The sequence below is a fragment of the Heteronotia binoei genome, chromosome 16 (assembly GCF_032191835.1).
Source record: "Heteronotia binoei isolate CCM8104 ecotype False Entrance Well chromosome 16, APGP_CSIRO_Hbin_v1, whole genome shotgun sequence".
NCBI lineage: Eukaryota > Metazoa > Chordata > Lepidosauria > Squamata > Gekkonidae > Heteronotia > Heteronotia binoei.
In genome coordinates, this window is record NC_083238.1 from 29,318,905 (window position 1) to 29,338,427 (window position 19,523).

Sequence of the window (19,523 nt, forward strand, 5' to 3'; positions counted from 1 at the left end):
GGTGAAATGTATCCAGAACGTTATTGACTGGGATTCCAAGAAACGGCCTAGATTCCTTGGTTTGATTCAGTACCGGTCAACAGGAAACGTTTATTTTTAAAATAAGCTGAAAATCTTTTCTTAAACTAAGCTGTTCTTTAACTTTATGGCCCTCCCTGTGCCCTCAGTAGTGTTACCTTGGGCACACCTGGGCCCCAGAAGCCCCCCCCCTCCCAGTTGTTTGGCAAGACTTTCATGGCAGATGAGAACGGCTCTTGCTGGTACTTTCATGGTATCTGAAAGTCAAAGTTATTCTAGAAATCTGCCCCTTTAGTATTTTGTTTTGTGTCTTGGCTGGAAGGAAGGACGATGCTGCGGAATTCTAATGCATCTTATCCAATCACAGCTCTTTAATTCCTCCAGCGCGGAAAGGTTAAATCTGGCCTGGGAGCCTTACATCAGAGAGGCCTCTGTGTGTGTTCCCAAAGGGAGTTTTGAGTCCTGCAGCACTGGAGCGCTTTAGCAGTCATTGTGTCGAGGGGACGCAGGTGCTGGATGATCCGATCTGAAAGGGGGAAAGAAAGTAAGCCCTCCTGAGTGGAATACTTATTTCGGTAGGCCAACCAGAATGCAGACCAACTTAATGTGCAGAATAAAAGAGACTTGCTGACACAAATGGGTTTGCCGATAGAAGGGATTAAAGGACTATCACTATGTGCGGTAGGAATAAGTCACTGGCCTCATCTGCTAATAATACAACAAGCAAATTGGGTTTTGTGTTTAGATGTTTAAAAGACTCTGTGGAAGTTTTACACAGGCAGCCTGTTCAAAGTCTCTGTCTTTAATTTGGGGTTTCAGTCAGCTCACATCTAACATATTTGAATTCCTAGAAAAATGCAGCATAAACGTAGAAACCAGTTTTCTGATCTGCAGTAATACTGATCTTGCAGTAATACCTTCATTATGGGGGTGGGCAAAGCAGCCAGTTCTCTTTTTAGAGATAGCCATGCATTCAGGTAAACTAGTTAAAATTATTTTTTACAATTTAATCTTTCCCCCACATTTGAAGCATACCTGTTATTGGGGAAAGACTTTCAGATGCCCCAACCTGTCTCTTTTTAAAAAAAAAATTAAAATAAAATGTAAGCTATTGCCATAGCTTGGTTGTCTTGCCACAAAATATATTTTGTGCAAAATTAAGAGTGGAATTTTAAGCAGTCTTACTATTTTTCTCTCCCCTTTCCCTTCCCCCAGTATTAAGCCCGACCTTCCTTTTGCATACCTGATGAAAAGCAGTACTTCCAGAGAGAGATCTGTAGAGCTCTCTGCTCTGGGGCCTTCCAGAAGCTTGGGCTCAATTAGCCTCCCTTTCCAAAGATAATGAGACAAGACAATGGATGCAAAATGGCCTCTGGCACCTGGTTAATCTACCAACTTTTTTCCTTTCCTTGTCACATTTTAAAATTCTTCACTGTTCTTTCAATCTACAGAGAATTTTTAGGAGAACTTGCCTTTAAAAAAGACAAGAAAGAAGAGCAGAGAGAAATGAGAACAGCCAGCTGCAGACATTTGCATCAGGAAAAGTGGGACGGTTCTTGGTAAATGACAGCAAATTGGGCAGCTGTTTATTATCCATTATTATTCAGGGACCCTACAGCGATTGGGCTGGGCTGGGCTTGGCAGCAGAATGGCACTAAAGCTCAAGTTTCATTTTTCATAGGGCAAAAATGCAAATCCTGCCCCAGCCCCAGAGAAACCAATTAGCCTAGCATAATTGGTCATGCTGGGGAAGAATCTGACCCAAAACATTCAGAAGATATTTTTTATCATCTACTTTTTACAGGTTCATGCAGTGCACTGGCTACGATCTTATGCAGTCGGGCCAGTCCTGGCCTAATGCTGAATTAAGGACCTGTATGACAATTGCCATATTAGCAGGAGACTTCCTGATGGCAGCTCCTGACCACCACCACAGCTCAGTAGGGTAGTGGAGGAAAAAAATGGAGCAAAAATCAGTTTACAGAAACATCATGATGTCACTTCCAAAGCAAATCCAGAAGTGACATTGGCATGATGTCCTGGGATAATTATTGTCTTCTTGAGAGAGGAGTGGCCATCCCAGCCTTGAAACAAGCTGTGGTGCATCCTCTACTAGAAAAGTCTCCCCTGGACCTGGGAGATTTCAACTATCTACAAGTCTCAGATGTTCCATACTTGAACAGTGTTTGAAAGGTTGGACAACTTCAGGCATTTCTGGAAGCAGACTGTTTGGATGTTTTTTAGTCTAATTTCAGGCCTGGTTATTGCACTGAAACAGACTTGGTCACCCTAGTGGATGACTTGTGCAGGGAGATGGACAGAAGGGGTACAACTCTGTTGATTCTCCTGGACCTCTCAGTAGTTTTTGATGCCACTGATCATGGTATCTTTCTCGGCTACCTTTCCGAGCTGAGTCTGGAAGTCACTGTTTTGTGGTGGTTCCAGTCCTACCTGGAGGGTAGGTTTCAGAAGTTGGTACTGGAAGGCTGTCGCTCAACCCCTTGGCCTTTGGCCTATATGGTCCTGGAAGACTCCATCTTGTCCTTTATGCTTTTTAAGGTCTATCTTAAGGCAGGTAGCAAGCTGAGAGAATGTCTTCTCAGTCAGGACATAAAAATCCTAAATCTGTCTCCTCCGAAGAGACTTGCCTGTCCCCTTCTGTTGACAGCAAGTGAAGACTTTGGACTTTTCTGGACTTTTTTCTAGTGCTATAATATCTTTTTTGATGTTTGGTGACCAGAATTGTACACAGTACTCCAAATGAGGCCACACCATTGAGTTATATAAGAGCATTATGATACTGGCTGATTTGTTTTCAATTCCCTTCCTAATAATCCCCAGCATAGCTTTGGACAGGCATATAAACCCAGAAAAATAAAAGCGCAAAAGCAAAATAAATAAATAAAAATAAAAATTTGCAGACGAAAGGATTCTCCTAACAGGCCTCAGGTCAGAAGCAGATCATAAAAAACAGAAGACCAAGCCCATAGTCAAAAGCCTGAGTTAAGAAAAAGAAAAATGTTGACCTGACGCCTGAAAGAAAGTAGGGTAGGCACCGGGTCAGCCTCTAGAGGGAAAGGGCATTCTCCAGGCAAGGTGCCAGTGCAGAAAAAGCCACATCTGTGGTTGCCACAAGCCCCACCTCAGCAAATGGAACACAAACACCACAGCTTGTGAAGGGAATCTTAACTGGTGGGCTGGACAATATGAACGGAGATGGTCTTTCGTGTACCCTGGCCCCAAGCTTTTTAGAGCTCTGAATTGTGCTCAGAAACACAGTTGTGCCCCGAAACGCAGCATACAGTGCTAAAATCACTGTTTCCAACTCCACCAACAGTAGCCTGGCTTCTGGGACCAACTGAATCGGTCTGCATTCTGGGACTACTGAAGTTTCTGGACCATTTACAAAAGGGAGCGTCACCTAGAGCCCAGTGCAGTAATCAAACCGGGTTGTCATCAGAAGCTTGGATCGCCGTGTTTGCCACATCTTCACTTCAATTAAAATACTTATTTGGCTGGTAGAGCCAGAGGTTTCAGGCCCTAACAAAACAAAACAAGTGACAGCAATCTGATATATTGTTCAGCTGGAGTATTGCCTAAAAACCTGAGGCTAGCTGCTTAGATCATAAATATAAAAAAGGGATGACATTCCTTATGTCAGAGGCATCCTGTGCTTTCCTGCTGTGCAGTTTGCATCCTTCACAATGTCAGCCACACTGCAATGCAATGCAGTGTGCAATGCAAAAGCTTAAGTCACATTTTGCGGCAATGCAAAAGCTTATGTCACATTTTTCCTCCCATAGAGCAATCTTACAGGTGCCTCTTTTTTGTGTGGTTTATTAATTATTTGGGATAATGACTCCAGTGGGCCAAACCATTCAGTTGCTCAAATAGCTGGCTAGCTGTTTGAATTCTGGGGATTTGTCTAAGCATGCTGTTGCCAGATCAGTTAAGCCTGCTCTGCGGTATTCTGCAGGAAATATATGTGCATTTCTCTTTTCCTAATGATGTCATTGCAATTTAGGAAGCAGAAAATTGGACAGTGCTTATTTCTGGCTTGATGAGAGGCTGATTATTGTTTTCAAGAGGGTACTAATTGCAGGTGGTTATCATAAACGATCTGTTTCAAAATATTTGAGTGGCTTTAATGCTATGAATACAACGGATCTTCAAGACTGCCCCCCCCCCCATCTCTGATTTCCTCATGTAGTGAGACTGGAAGTTTCCACCCATTCCAGTTTACCCCACCTTACATTGGAAGATTTTATTGGAGGGGGGGCTGCTAGTAGTGTCATTGCATAGAATATCGAAGATGTTATCGCCCACATCATGCCCTCAATAACTGGGAGAAATGTCTCCTTTCCAGTAGCATGAGAGAGAAGGAAACAGTTCCTGGGGAAGGGGAGTCTCTTACATAGCAGTTTTCCCACAGTTTGGGTGTCAAACAGCATTGATTTTTCTGCTCACCTCCTTGTTTTTCTATTTGTTGGTATTCTGTGTTCTCCATATTCTTTCCCCGTGCTGTCTCAAATCACCTTGGATGGATCCCATTTGAGAAAATGTGGAGGAATGACCATGGAAAGACAACACTTGAGAAGCAAGGAAGCGAGGGGGCAAACTGCTGCTGCTTAGCATGCAAGAGAACCTCTACAAGAAAAGACTCCCATGTTTGTGATAACCTCCATCGTTTTTCCCTCAAGTGTTGAGTGTGTGGGAATGTAAAACTTAGATTTTTGAACTCTCCCTCACTGTTTACATCTCTGTCACTACTTGAAACTACTAGTCTGCACAAGCATGTCAAAAGGTCCAATTATCAGTTACTGTAAGATTGATGGAGTTTATTATTATTATTTTATTGTTGTTGTTTTATTTAAAACTTTTCCTAAGGAGCTCGTACAATGTGCCTTGCCTTATTGTCCCTCAGTTCATTTTAAAACTAGTCCTCTGAGTTACATATCCAGGGCTTTTTTTGTAGCAGGAACTCCTTTGCATATTAAGCTGCACACCCCCCCCCCCTGAGGTAGCCAGTCCTCCAAGAGTTTTACAGTAGGCTCTGTAAGAAGAGCCCTGTAAGCTCTTGGAGGATTGGCTGCATCCGGGTATGTGTGGCCTAATATGCAAAGGAGTTCCTGCTACAAAAAAGACCTGCACTTATCTAGTGCCAACACTGTGCTAAACCAGTGCACACAACTCAAAAGTGTCATAGTCAACCTTAGACTAGCAGTAGGGGATTTGATTAACATATAAGCTGTGGGAAATGGAGTAAAGGAGAACTGGGTGGATGCTAAAGTTTATTAAGTTTGAAGACTTGGGCAAGGCTCAGATGACTTTGGCGACGGTGGTGGGAGCTATGGCGGTGGTCCTGGATACGGTGGTGGCAGAGGAGGCTATGGTGGAAGCCCAAGCTATGGAAGCCCAAGCAGTGGATATGGTGGGGGAGGTGGCGGCTATGATGGTTACAATGAAGGAGGAAAATTTAGTGGTAAGATATCATATAACATATAATTACATCATATAACTTTGTATTCTAAACTGAGCAGGGCAGGCAAAGGTTTAAGTCCTCATTCTCCCACCTTAATTGAATTGCTCCATGACATAAAGAGTGTTGCACCATTTTTGGCCTAAAGTGAACTATACATACCCCTCAGGATCGCAGTATACTTTTGATGTGTTTTCATTCTTTGGGCTAAGTCTAAGGGTTGTCTTATTTTACTCTTAGAATTGAGCTGATAATATACTTCCATACAAACATGTAGCAAGCCTACATGGCTGAGGACCTGCCTACCTTAGGGACCGTCTCTCCCCATGTGTGCCCCAGAGAGTACTGAGATCAGGTACACAAAATCGGCTGACAATCCCTGGGCTGAAGGAGGCCAAACTGAAGAGTACATGTGAAAGTCGCAGCTCCGCACTGGTGGAACCAACTACCGGATGAAGTGTAAGCCCTGCGAAGTCTTGATCAATTCCGCAGGGCCTGCAAGACTAACCTTTTTTCAAATGGCCTTCACTTAAATGTGGATTGATCCACTATATTCGGCCATCATAAACTACCGAGGAGAACATCTAGAGTATAGCACTGAAAATGTTAATTTTTATTGTAATTTTATGTTTTTAATTATAATGGTTTTAATTAGTAAATTACATATATTGTTTTGGAAAATGTTTTATATTATAAATTGTAAGTTTTACATGTTGTGAGCCGCCCTGAGCCTGCTTCAGCGGGGAGGGCGGGATATAAATAAAATATATTATTAAATATATTATTATTATATATTATGAATAAATTTCAGTTCTCAGTTCTGTGCTGGTGGCCCATATTATTTCAGCCTTTTTCCAGAGGAAGTAACTGCCACTGTTTTGGTAGCAGGACCAAGGGCAATGGTTCCAGAACCTTTTACTGTACAGCCTTGAGGATTTTCTCTCTGTTTGGTGCTGGTAGTCATTAACTTGAAAGCCTAAATCATTGCTCTGGAATCATCAGGTGTAGTGTCTAGATTTCAAAATGGCATCCTTGCCATTTGATGGAAGGGGACTTTATTTTTCCTGCCTACTTCCCACTTTCCAATTATGAGAGAGCCAAGCAAAAATGATATTTTCATTATCCTTAACCATCCCTTAAACTAGAATTGCCTTATATAGCGGCCTGCTTGTTCATTGTGTGACAGTTGGGACTGTAGCCCTAGTCAATAACAGATCTCCTTCTGCATTAGGCACTTTAAATACCTACCAAGGCCCCCGACCCTGTCTGGAAAAGATGGATATTCTGTTCGTAAATGATTGCTCAAGATTGCTTCGAGCTTGCAGCAGCTTTCAGAAAGTTGTATCTGGGAGTTATGTTTGTGCAGAATGAAGATTTTATGTGTGTATTATCTACGCATACTATATACACACACTAAGCAGGCCTCAGATTCAGCAGGAGCTCACAGGAGCACAGCTCCTGAACCTTTCTGATGCCCTCCCCTTCCTCACCACCTACATTGTCCATTGAATAGTAGGTGCAGCTGTATAACAATCCCTGGATTAGGAGAGTCAGCAGCCACCCAGCCACCAAGAGCTTTGCCACACCCCCAGCAGCCCTCATTAACCCTTGGAGAAGCCCATGCCACCCCTTCTCTACTCCTTATGTGATTTTGGGTGGCGGGTAGCTTGCTGGCCTTTTGACTGGAGGGAGGCGCAGGAGAGCCCCAGGTGAGCGAGCCCAAGCAAGCCTCACTGGACCGGGGCTCTCTTTCTTGCTTCAGGTAGCTTTTGGCTTGGGGGGGGGGGGGCGGTGGCATATGTTAATGAGTTATTTTAATGAGCTCTACCACCTATTTTTCTGCAAGATGACCCCTGACACTAAGTAATTGAATCTATGAAGCTTCCTAGTGCCCATCTCTGTTATTGCTTGTTTGGACAGAAGAACTCCATAGGAGTCCCCTGATGTACAGTGGTACATAAAGCTGTCATTTGAGATACCTGTAAGCTGTAGATGACATGTGCTTTTTGCTTATAATGACTACAGTGTTTGGAGTGGGGAGAAGCCCCATTCCCCCTCCCCCAGTTGTATCTCACATTGCCGGCATTTGGTTTGTCCTGCAGGACTCCATAGAAACCAGTGTGAAATGAGCCAGCCCATGTCTTTCTCCCATATTTTCCTTTCCTTAGCCACACAAAATAATGCAATGTCAGTGTGTGCTTCTAAAGTCTGGCAGAACCCTGCAGAATATGAATGATTCCTAGACTCAGATGTCAGAGAGAATTTAAGCTTTAATTTTAGAAGTGGGATTTTTTTTTCTTCCTCCATAAAGAAGGTTCTTTCCACTGAAAGGTAAAAATGTGATGATCTCCTTCTCCAGTCTCTGTAAATGTAATATCTAATTACATTTTTATTTTAACAGTATGAGAAAAATATCTCATAAAATATCTACTCTACTCTCCAAATGTCAGGAAATGGTTTTCATTTAGGAGGGATTTTGTGTTCTTGCATTTCAGGAACTTGGAGGATAAATAGTCACACATCTTGTGCAAGTAGGCAAAAACTAAATGAAAATTGTTTCTGCACCTCAACTTTTGGCTTTTCTGAAGGGAAGGGACTGTTGGGGTTATTTATGTTTACTTATGTGGTGCAGTATGTCTTAATATACCTTGTTATTACTTTGCCTCTGGGTAATCTCAAAAGGCTGTGTGCACTGAATTTTCACCTCTCTACATTTTGGTTCTGTTTCCTAAAAGAAGAAAACCCAGGCCTCTGCCAAGTTAAGAATAGCACGGGTAAGGAATAGTTCACATATTCAGGAATTGTTCACAGGAATAGTTCACATATCAGATGCATAATCAATCTATACAGCTGGTACAAAGTATATAAAATTATTACTTCATAGAGAATTAGATGAAAAAAGTTCCATCCTCTGCTGACATAAGGGTGTTTCATCCAGCAAAGGGGAGATTTTTTGCTGGCTCCCCCCTCCACTGAAGACACACCCCTCCATATCATTCCCAGTGGTCTTTCTGAAAAGGGGGGGGGGGTTCCCTAGCTGCAGGGGCAGCATTAATCTGTAGAGGAGTGGTGGTGGTGGTAAAACTGAATTCCCCAAGCAGAGCTTGTTTGCAGTGCTCTGGAGTTAACCAACAATGCAAAACAGGACTTTTAAGTGGCTTCATTAAAAAGGACTGGACAGATGTAGTGCAGAGAGGTCTAATAATAGCTGTTAGCCATGGTAGTTAAACTGGAATGTCTGCATATAGAACCCGCATGCTTCCAAGATCCTGATGCAGCATACAGAAATCAAGGAACAGCTATCCTGCCCCCTGCTAGTGAACTCCCAGAGGCCATTGTGGAAACAGAATGGCTTGGATCCTGCTCACAGTTTCTGCAGATGGAAGGATTTCTACCCCCAGAAGCATAACTTCCCCACTCTTCCCTGTTGCTGTGTCCTGAAATTCCTCCCAGGGGGGATGGGGACCCTCAGGAATATTTGGAGGGTCAGAGACTTGCCTCAGGAGTGAGGAATTGCCAAGTGTCCCCTCCTCCAATCACCGTTAGAAATGTTAGGTAATATTGGGCGAGATATAGGGATGTAACATCACAATTTTGACTCCATATCTTTGTTTTGAGTTTACTTTTTCCTTTGTGCAGAATCAAACATGTGAATCTTTATTTTTCATGCCACATTGTCTTTCCTCATGCCTAGTTTTTCTTAACAAACGGGTGCAATCTTTGCTGTAATTTGTGCACCAAATGGCACATAAACAGCATGTAAGGTACACTAGCAGTGAAAAACCTCACGGCAGCATATAAAAATAAATGCAAAAAGTCAGGCCTGGCTAAGTGGTGTGATCCAGCATGAGAATGCGTATCTCCTATGTATATTTAGTGAAGATAAGGGCATAAGTCAGCTTTCTTAACTAAGTGAAAGGTATGGCCTTCATTGGTAGAAACTGAGTGTCTGATTTTGGTGGCACAGAGGATCCTGTTAGATTTCATATTGTTTATACTTCTTTTCCCTCTCTTTCTTTCCCTCTCTCTTTTTAAAGAACCCATGGTGGTGGAATACCAGGCAGTGCTGGACAGGATACCCTTTACAGGTAAGGGAGGGCTACTATTTTGCATGAAAATGAGAATAAACTGTTTGCGCTTGCTGCATAACTGAGAAAACTTCATGCTGTTTTGAAAAGCCTTGTCTGTTATTTTATGAGTATGAAAGTGGTGGGTGTGGCACAGATTCCAGAGGGCATATCTCCATAGTGGTATGGGCAGAATGTCTCCCCCGTGAATCCTATATAGAGTTTTGCCTGCACCAAATTGTCTTTCCTTCTTCTAAGCAGTTTCTGCACACTTAGTCTGGTGCTAAATACTGCTGAAATAGAAAGGGGCAGAAGAGAGGAAATATTCTTTGGAATTCACATTCAAAAACTTACTTAAAAGCGTTGGATCTCATGGACCCATTCCATTTATGGCAATTCCTTCTTCCCAGATGCAAAGAGCTGTTGATGATAATTATGTTAAGCCCTTAATTATGAGCCATTTCAGGAAGTTCTCAGGATTTCCATTTTTTAAATGTTTCTATTTTTAATCACATGGATGTGTCTTTCCCCTATAATTATAACAACACAGAAGAGTTATAAAGATCTTATCCAATAGAACTTGAAATTTTACTGCTGTCTAACTTTAACCACATCTGTCCCAGAAACTAATTGCTTATTTTGGAAGTGGTTTCTGTGCTGTGCCTTTTATGTTCACGATTATATAATAAATTCCTGGTTTATCTACTCAGAGTGGGAATATACTACACTTTGTGGAGCATGTGAGAAATTTTAAAAAGCATCCAAAACCCTGAAGAGAAATAATTGCACTTACATGTGTGGAAATGCCTTTCCTCCTTTCCCTATAGTTACCAAGGTCCTAGGGAAGATTTGCAACCTCATAATCATATTCTGAGATTCTGAGACCTGGCATGGGGACACTATATTTTCCTGCCCAGCAACCTGGATTTGCTGAAAATTGGGCCTCTATGCCATCATGGTGTAGGCCACCTTCATTTGGCAGGCTGGAGGCTTCTGGCTAGGGCTGTTTTCTGGTTCGATTAACAAAGTTCATCTACGCTGTCACAAGCCATCCTACCTACTGAAATGGAACTGTTTCTACATCTGGTGTGAAGGCAGGGGTGTACTCCTGACTGGGGCACACTTGGCCCAGTTTTTTTTAAATATTTGCTCTCTCTTAAGTCTGCAGGCTTGTCCTATCTTTCAGTTAAGGTCCACTCAGCAGTCATTTCCTATCGCCACCCAGGAATGGATGGGATTGCAGTTTTCTCACACAGGCTCTCCTAAACGATTTATTTAGCATATATCCTTCTAGAGCTCCGATGGTTCCCCAGTGGTGCTCTCTGATGCTGAGACTTTTGTCCCCCTTGCCACTTGTAAGTTACTCTTGTATCCAAGAAGGTCTGCTTTTTGGTAGCCATCACTTCAGTAACACAAGTTAATGAGTTGGCTTCTCTCAGGATGAATCCGCTGTCCTCATTTTTTTCACAGTAAGGGTGGTTCTAAGACCGAGCATTCACCTCCTACCTAAGGTGGTATCTAAGTTTCTTCTATCCCAAGAGGTAATTCTACCCATTTTTCCCCTTTACCCACTTCAGAAAGTGAAAGAAAATGACACATTCTAGAAGATTTAAGGAGGACCTTTCTTATTTTATCTGCAAAGGTCTAAGGAATTTAAGAGTGGCATAGCCCTCTTTGTGTGCTATGCAGGGCCCAACAAGGGGGAAAGGTCCTCACCCCAGTCGTTGTCCAGATGGATTGTCTCTGCCATCAAGATGTGTTATGCCCAAGAGGTCCATGCACACTCAATCTGAGCCTGCTTCGGTGGGGAGGGTGGGATATAAATCAAATTTTTAAAAAAGGGCCCAGACATCTTCAGGGGCCTTCCTAAACAGCATTCTCTTAGTGGAAATATATAGACATGGTCCTAGGATGACACATTTATCCATCATTACACACTCGATCTGCAAGTGAGAAGAGAGGCTTAAGTGGGAAAAGCAGGCCTTCAGTTGCTCTTCAAGTAAGCCCCATCAAGCTACACCCCATTTCTGGTGAGTAGCTTGCTAGACTCCCCATGTGGGACTGCACAGAAGATCAAAGATGGAAGACAGAGCTGCACTTATCTGTAATTTGTTCATCAAATATCTTCTGTGCAGGCGCACATTCCCTCCCTCCTGCTCCTCTGTGAGCTCTTTTGTCCTGCTTTGATGGAGGAGCTGAAGGAATGGGAACACTGGCATGCAGAGCACGTTGCCATTTCGGTGGGAACGGTTCAATTCTGCTTCGGTAAGCAGCACTCTCTGGTGGGTTTCAGCTGTATAACTTCTCCAAGGAAGGCCTACTAATACATAATCCCAATGTATGCCTGCACAGAAGTTACCTGAACAACAGTAACAGATAAGTGTAACATTGTTTTTCCTGCTCTCAGGTAACACTGAAATGATTCCTCCACTGAAGTCCCAATTCCTGACTGTTACACTACCAAATTTCAGACATACATGTTGATACTAACCCTGTTATGCCTTTTTCTTTTACAAGCCCAGTGTCTACCTTACCTTGGGCCTGTGTCAGAAGTGCAGAGAGAAAAGGAAAGACCAGAGCTGAGTTCTCAGCCTGTCTTTGCATTAAATATGTGTTTAAAAATTTACAAGTGTGTCCAAGTTGTGTGTCCTGGATTCTTTTATTACAACCATGCAAGTATGCACTCGATAACTGCCAGTCAAGCTGTAGGTTTGAAAAGTGTTGAATCTTTAAATAAAATACAAAACACATTTTAAAATCATAATGAGAATGAAAGACTGAAAAGCGGTTACATTCATGTTATTGTTGAGATACAATGCACATATGAATGACTGAGCTCTGTAGAATAATAGAATTTGAGGCAAGAAAAAGACTATTTGTTCAACTGCCCTCCATTTCATTCTAGCCTGCAGTGTGCCACAAGCGGAAGTGGTAACCTGTTCTAGTTCAAGATTAGTTAGAGATACACAGAATAGATGGCTTTACAAGGAGATTAGGCAGATTTGTGGAGGTTATGTTCATCCATAGCTACTGAATTCAGAGTCAGTAAACCTCTGAATAACGGTGCTAGGAGGCAACATCAGTGGGAGGTCTTGGTCTCTGTGCCCGGGTTCTTGACCTTTCAGAACAAATGTTAACTACAGTGTGAAACAAGATGCTGGACTTGATGGACCACTGGTCTGATCCAGCAGGGCTCTTTTTACGTTCCTAACAGAATCTTAGCAAGTGAAGCAGTGGGGTTCCTCATGCAGCTAGGCAGTGAAACATTTCACTTTCATGGCCAAATAGACAAAATAATGGATTGTAACTAGGTGTACCTTAACTGTTGGTGAGGTTCAAAGCCCACCGTAGGTAACTTTAGGCTTGCTCTTCATTTCCGGATGGTGTCAGATAGTCTGTTGAAGGCAGCTTTAACTCTCAAAAGCTTACATTCTGAAACTGTAGCTGGTCTCTAAAGTGCTACTGGACTCAAATCTATCTATTCGACTGCAGACCAGCATGGTGCCCCTCTAAAACTGTGTTATTGAGTCTTCACCTTCTTGATAAGTGAACATTGATATAAATAGTCCAAAGATAGCCTGATAGTTGTGAACTGTGAATGCATATGAGAGAGGCCCCAATTATAAAAACTGGTCACAATCCTTGATCTTGTTTCTGTGTGCTGAAAATGTTTTCCCTGTACCATGGTAACTTGACAATTCAAGGAAGGCATATATCATTAGTATTTAGTTGTAAAGAAAAAGGAAGGTATCTGTTGTAAGGAAGAATCTTCAGATGTGGAATAGGAACTCGCAAGAGATCCGCTAGGTACAAAATATTCCATAGATGGTCTGCGGATTTTGTTCTTTTTCTAGTGAATATCTGGATTCTTTGCAAGTTAACTGTTTGTTAACCTCTTCATTCTTTTCCTATTGCCTTTCAGCCACTGACACCTGAGCTTCACTATTACTACATAGTTGAGCTATCATTCTATTGGTCCTTAATGTTTTCTCAGTTCATTGACATCAAAAGGAAGGTAAGAACAGCCAGTGTTTTAAACTACAGTCAGCTTGTGAAAGCAAACTTTGGCTAACCCTTGAGGGAATAGATGTGTTAGCTTGGATGCTTGAATTAGCAAGATCTTATTTGTGCGGCTGCAAAGTCCTGCAGAATTTTGCTGCAGTGGCATGGGAGAGGTGATTGCTTTGATGGAACAGCCAGAAACAACGTCTGCAACATTGACCACCAGTTAATACCTGCTCCCCTTGCAGATTAGTCTGTGGCCTTGCAGGAAAGCATTTGCCCTTGGTGTGGCATTAGAACGCCAAAGATAAGAACTAAGGGACTATTCGCAGGGTTGGGGTGCTTTGCAGTTATTGCAAACAATCGTTTCAGCAGTCAAATTCTGCATCAAGTCATAAGTGCTGTTGGTTAATTATTGGTTAATTACAGCCTTCCTGCCCTTATTACATCTCGGTGTCAGCACATAGCAGTGGCAGGAATAACTGCGGTGTGTTCTCCAGGTCTGTGGAACGCAAGTTTACACTACATTTAACACCCTTTGTTTAGGAACTGGCATACCACCAATTTTTTTCTTCCACCATGGCTGCACTTATTCTGTGTCCATGCCAGCTTAAGGAGAGCAGCTTATCCTGGCTGACTCATGGGGGGAGGGAGAAGTTTAGCTGCAAACATGCTTTTTGGTTGAGGACAGCAACAGTTTCCATCATGGCTGGCCCCCTCCTCTTTTCCCCCCATCTTTTTCACCTTGGCCTCCTCCTCACCTTCCTTGCAAGATGGCAGCGTGATCCAGAGAGGGTTCAGGATTGAATTAGAGGTGCCATCTAGATACTGTTTAATAATACAGGAAAGACCATTTTATTAGTTTTAACACTGTTGTATTGATTTTTTAAACTCATACATCGCCCAGAGCCCTGTGCCACTGAGGAATTGGGTGATTCAGAAATCTGAAATATAAATAAATTAACCTTGTGTGCCAGCAGGAGCTCCATTGGCTCTAGATGTTCTGCTTTGTTACAAAAACACTTCTTAGCTCAAGCTAAGAACAAGCACTTCAAGAAGGAGACCACGTCATCCACTTTGAAAGAACTGAAGTTCTTTCTACGGTCTCACATTATCATACCCGCCTGAACAGAGAAGCTATTGAGATTTACAAACACCAGCACAATTTTAACAGAAAGGAAGAAGGCATTTTCATCCACCAATCTTGGTACCCAGCTCTGCAAAACACCCTACAGACTATAAATTGCAGAAAGTCACAGAACAACCAGCATATTCCACAGAACAATCAGCACAGTCAACAACCATCTTCCTTATCTTCACACCCCTTTCAACCCTCCCAGCCATTAACACAGAACAATGGTCACATTCAACAGCCAGTTTCCTTATCACTACCCTTCCAGGAAGCCCCACCAAACAATGGGCACATCCACAAACCAATTGCCCTTTCACCACACCCCCTCCAACCTAGAAATAACAGCTCTCCAGCAGCCCTGGCCCCACTCAATGCACAGCAGCCAAGAAGGTCAGAGCGCCTGCTCCGGCTGCAACGCCACTGAGGATGTTCTCCACAGCTGAGAACAAAACGTCTAGAAGGAAAACTTTCTCCAGTAGAACACGGCACTTGATCCCGAAAGATTCTACAAACCCTAATGATGTTACCAGCCGTGAAAACCTGAAATCTTTGATAACTTCTTAGCTCAGTTTCCCACCATGTCATGTCTTGGGTCCTGTAATCTAGAGAGTCTCTGAGTGTTGTTCAAACAGCTGAAGGCCCAACTTCCTGATAACCTTGCTTTTTGCCCCTTTGGTAGCAGGAAAGGAAAAGGAGGGAGACATAAAATGTGGACCTCCCGGCTTCTTTGCTGGTGTCGCACTAACACAGTCCCTGGCTACAGAGATGTCTGGCCAGAGCAGCTCAAAATCAAAAGCTCAAAACCAGCATTTATAAATGGAAGTCAAGAACTGAATGATAGTTCCTGATCCAAATCTTGGTTTCATAAATGAACCATAATTAAAATATACCCGCATCCGAACTTTGTTCCATCCGAATTGAGCAATTTCTTTATTCACACCCTCACCCAAGCCCATCCCCACTCTCCAAAGCACAGTGCAGATCCCTTACAGCCCACTTTCCTTACCAGCGCCTTTGAGTCCAAGCCTAATCAGTCTGGTGGCTAGAGCTTCCAGGTCCCCTGGACTGGCAGGTCACCTCCCACCAACAGTCCTCTTCCCTTGTCACCAGTGATGCCACTTCCAGCATGACCCAGAAGTGACATCACCACACAGGGGCAATGCTTTAGCATTCTCCCAAAACTCTGTGGTTAAGCCATAGGGCTTGAGATGAATGCTAGAGGTTGCCCCTACATGGTGACATCACAATGTTGTCAGAAAGCCCCCTCAATGCTGGTAAATTTCCCACTGGTTGCTTACTAACAACGCAGTTGTCTTCCTTAATCTGCAAAAACACGCTGGAGAGAGGAGGGCTCATCCTCCTCCCCAGGTCTCACGTCTCAGTTGTCAGTCGGCTTTGAAGATCCTGCCTTATTGGGACTAACTGAGCAAGCTTTGTTGACAAGTCTGGATTATGCTGGAGCTGAGGAAGAGGAGGTACCATACCTCATTCAGCACAGTTGTTACCCATGAATGGGTGTGATTCACCCTATAAAAATGAGAGGCCACAAAGATGTGCTCACCGGGCTGTTTATCCGAATAGCAAATTCCCAACATGAAAACAGCTTCCAATGGGAACCGACTGCTGATTCTCAAAATCCGCTTTCAGTTATTGGTGGGGGTATAAATTCCATTAGATTATCTCTGCCTGACCGAAGATTAATGAGCAGTAGCTGCAGTCCAATGCATATTATCGGCTCAGCAATCAGCAAACGTCACACGACCAAGTAGATGAACTTTATAGCCATTCGCAAGGCATGATGTGTACCTGATCCGCTTTCTAAATATTAGGATGTGTGGTTGCCCAAGAGTTGGTGCGCTGTTATTTTCCTTCTTTTATCTTTTCTTTTTTGGCACTGTATCTACCTTTTGCCCTTAGATTGCACTTTATGGAGTACAGAAATCATTGGGGAGGAAAAGGGCTAAGAAGCTTATGTCTGTCCCAGAATATCATTTGCTTTACAATCAGTCAAATTTATGTATGGATTTTCTAGGTTTGGGTAGGATAGCAGCTGGCATTTTAGAAAGTGGTGTCATTTCGAGGTCAGTATTGAGCAGATCTTAGAAAATGTCCTCTTCCTTACTAGTTTTTTAAAATGTTTTTAAATCATAGAGGAGGGGCAAAGTTAAATTATGCACAGCACATTAAAGTGCTCTCAAAAGAGGTCTTGACTGTGTCATGATAGCCTGTACTTAGCTGTAGCTTCTAATTATCCTGTGCACTCCGGTTTCTCACTGTTTTTTCCCCCTAAAAAAGCATTCTGGCTCAGTGGTCTAGCTGACTCGGGACTATTGACAGATGAAAACAGAAATAATCTGAGTGATTCTGCTGTCCTGGGAGAAGAATGATTCTGTCTGTGCTAGTGCACAGTGGAAGAAATGTTTAAGACCGGGGCAATCCCAAGCACATAGCAAATCTATCTACTGGTGGACGGACAGCCTGACTGTGTCCCAGAAAATCTGGATCTGGCGTTGCAAGCTGTGGCAGGATGGCTCAGGCTGAGTAGGTTGAAGTTGAATCCAGTGAAGACAGAGCTCCTTTGCCTGAGTCGCGGTGGTCTGGGCAGGGAAATCCCCCTACCATTATTTGACAGTGCGCCACTGAAAATGGCGCACAAGGTCAAGAACTTGGGGGTGCTACTGGAGCCTGCCTTGACAATGGAGGTTCAGATAGCAGCCACTGCTAAATCTGCCTTTTTTCACCTTAGGCGGGTGAGGCAGTTGGTCCCCTTCCTGGAGCACGACGACCTGGCAACAGTGATCCATGCAACGGTCACCTTGAGGTTGGACTACTGTAATGCCCTCTACATGGGACTGTCCCTGTGCCGAACCCGGAAGCTACAGCTAGTGCAGAACGCAGCAGTCGAGCTGCTATTGGGGCTCCCTAGGTGGAAGCAGATACAGCCGGGGCTGCGGGAACTGCATTGGCTGCCAATAGTATACCAGATTTGTTACAAGGTGCTGGTTATTACCTTTAAAGCCCTATATGGCCGAGGACCTGCCTACCTTAGGGACCGTCTCTCCCCATATATTTCTCAGAGGGTACTTCGATCTGGTTCACAAAATCTATTGGTAATCCCTGGACCGAAGGAGGCCAAACTGAAAGTCACCAGAGAAAGGGCCTTCTCGATTGCAGCCCCCCACTGGTGGAATCAACTGCCAGAGGAAGTGCGGGCCTTGCAGAACCTTGCCCAGTTCCGCAAGGCCTGCAAAACTACTCTCTTCCAGCTGGCTTTTAATTAACATGGAGCCTGCATCGTAGAAGGAATACCGTTGCCATTGGAAAACTGAAATATGTATAACATCAAGACCTAGCACCAAGCAAATTTTGATTGCTTTAACTATAAAATGAATAATTTATAGAATGTATGATTTATAATGTCTGTTGTTTTAACTGTTTTTAGTGTTTTCATGCTATGAGCCGCCCTGAGCCTGCTTCAGCGGGGAGGGCGGAATACAAATAAAATGAAATAAATAAATCTCCCTAACAAATATTTTCTGGCATTGTCATGCACTCTGTCCGCCACACAGATTACCAGCATTCCTTCAGTTTCTATATTTTAGTACACTAGGGGGCAGTATTAGAATGGCTCCACACATTTAATTTCATGGCAAGGTGGTAAGCAAGCTGCTTCCAAAATGTCCAAGCTCAGCACCACCCCACTGAGAAATATCTGAAGTGTCATCACGAAATATGTAGCAATATAGCATAGGATGTGGCCAGTACTGATTGTACAAGTAGTTAAGACAGGCCTCCCAAGATGCGGCATTTTTAAATATTAGGGATATTATTTCCCAGAAAAGCTATTTGATGAGGCCTGAAAAATACAGAATATTGTGCAACCGGTTGAGAGTCCCTTAAAGGGAGTGTGGGATATTCCCCAGAGGAACTATAGACTCCTGGGGGTTTATCCTGTTGGCTGTTCCGTGCAGGCGCTTAGCTTATCTCTGCTCATAGTAACCTTCAAGTAGGGAAGTGAAACAGGCCTACCCACTAGGGTTCTCAACTCAAGGTTGGGAAATTCCTAGAGATCTGCGGGTGGAGACTGGGCAGGGTGGTGTTTGGAGAGAGAAACTTCAATGGAATATAAAGCCATTGAATCTACTATCCTAAGAAGCCATTCTGCTCCAGGGAACCAGTTTCCTGGGTGCCCTTTGGGAGGGTAGGGTCTCCTCTTCCCACCCAGGCAACTTAAAACAAGTGAGAAAGGTCCTGCCGATCAGCGGGGCCTTTAAATTGTCCAGAAGGCCGGTGCCTGCTCCTGGGCACTCTCCCGATCACATGGAAGCACTAGCAGAAGCAGCCGGGCCAGCTTCCCCCTCCATTTAAAGAGCCTGCCCTTTAAATCACATGAGAAGGGCAGCAGCTGCTCCTGCTGCTCTTCACGTGCTTTTTGAATTGCTGGCGGGGGCAGCCTTCAAGCCATGGCAGAGATGCTTGAAGGCCATCCCTGCCACCGCTGGTGATTCAAATCACACAGGAAGAGCAGCAGAAGCAGCCACTGCCCTTCCCTCCTGATTTAAAGACCTCCACCAACCAGCTGATCAGCGGGCTCTTTAAATGGAGAGGGAGGCTGGCCTGGCTGCTTCTGCAGGAGAGTGCCCAGGAGCAGGTGCCAGCCTCCTGGGTGATTTAAAGGCTCCCACAGATCAGCTGATCAGTGGGACCTTTCCCAGGTGCAGGAAAGGCAGCAGCTGCTCCTGGGCACCCTCCCACACAATTTAAATTGCCCGGGAGGAAGAGACGGCCCCCACCCTCCCAGCCTAGGGTACCATTGAGCCTGGCA

At 43.8% G+C, this 19,523-nt stretch overlaps 1 protein-coding gene across 2 annotated transcripts in view; it reads left to right on the plus strand.

The window, feature by feature from the left end:
* The window catches only part of CERS6 (ceramide synthase 6), a 153,337-nt gene that overhangs the window by 104,182 nt on the left and 29,632 nt on the right, over nucleotides 1–19,523 (plus strand). For both annotated transcript variants that reach the window (XM_060257270.1, XM_060257269.1), the window contains exons 5-6: nucleotides 9,535–9,585; nucleotides 13,487–13,579. In XM_060257270.1, the coding sequence (XP_060113253.1) occupies nucleotides 9,535–9,585; nucleotides 13,487–13,579 (144 nt within the window). The remainder of the gene's footprint in view (nucleotides 1–9,534; nucleotides 9,586–13,486; nucleotides 13,580–19,523) is intronic.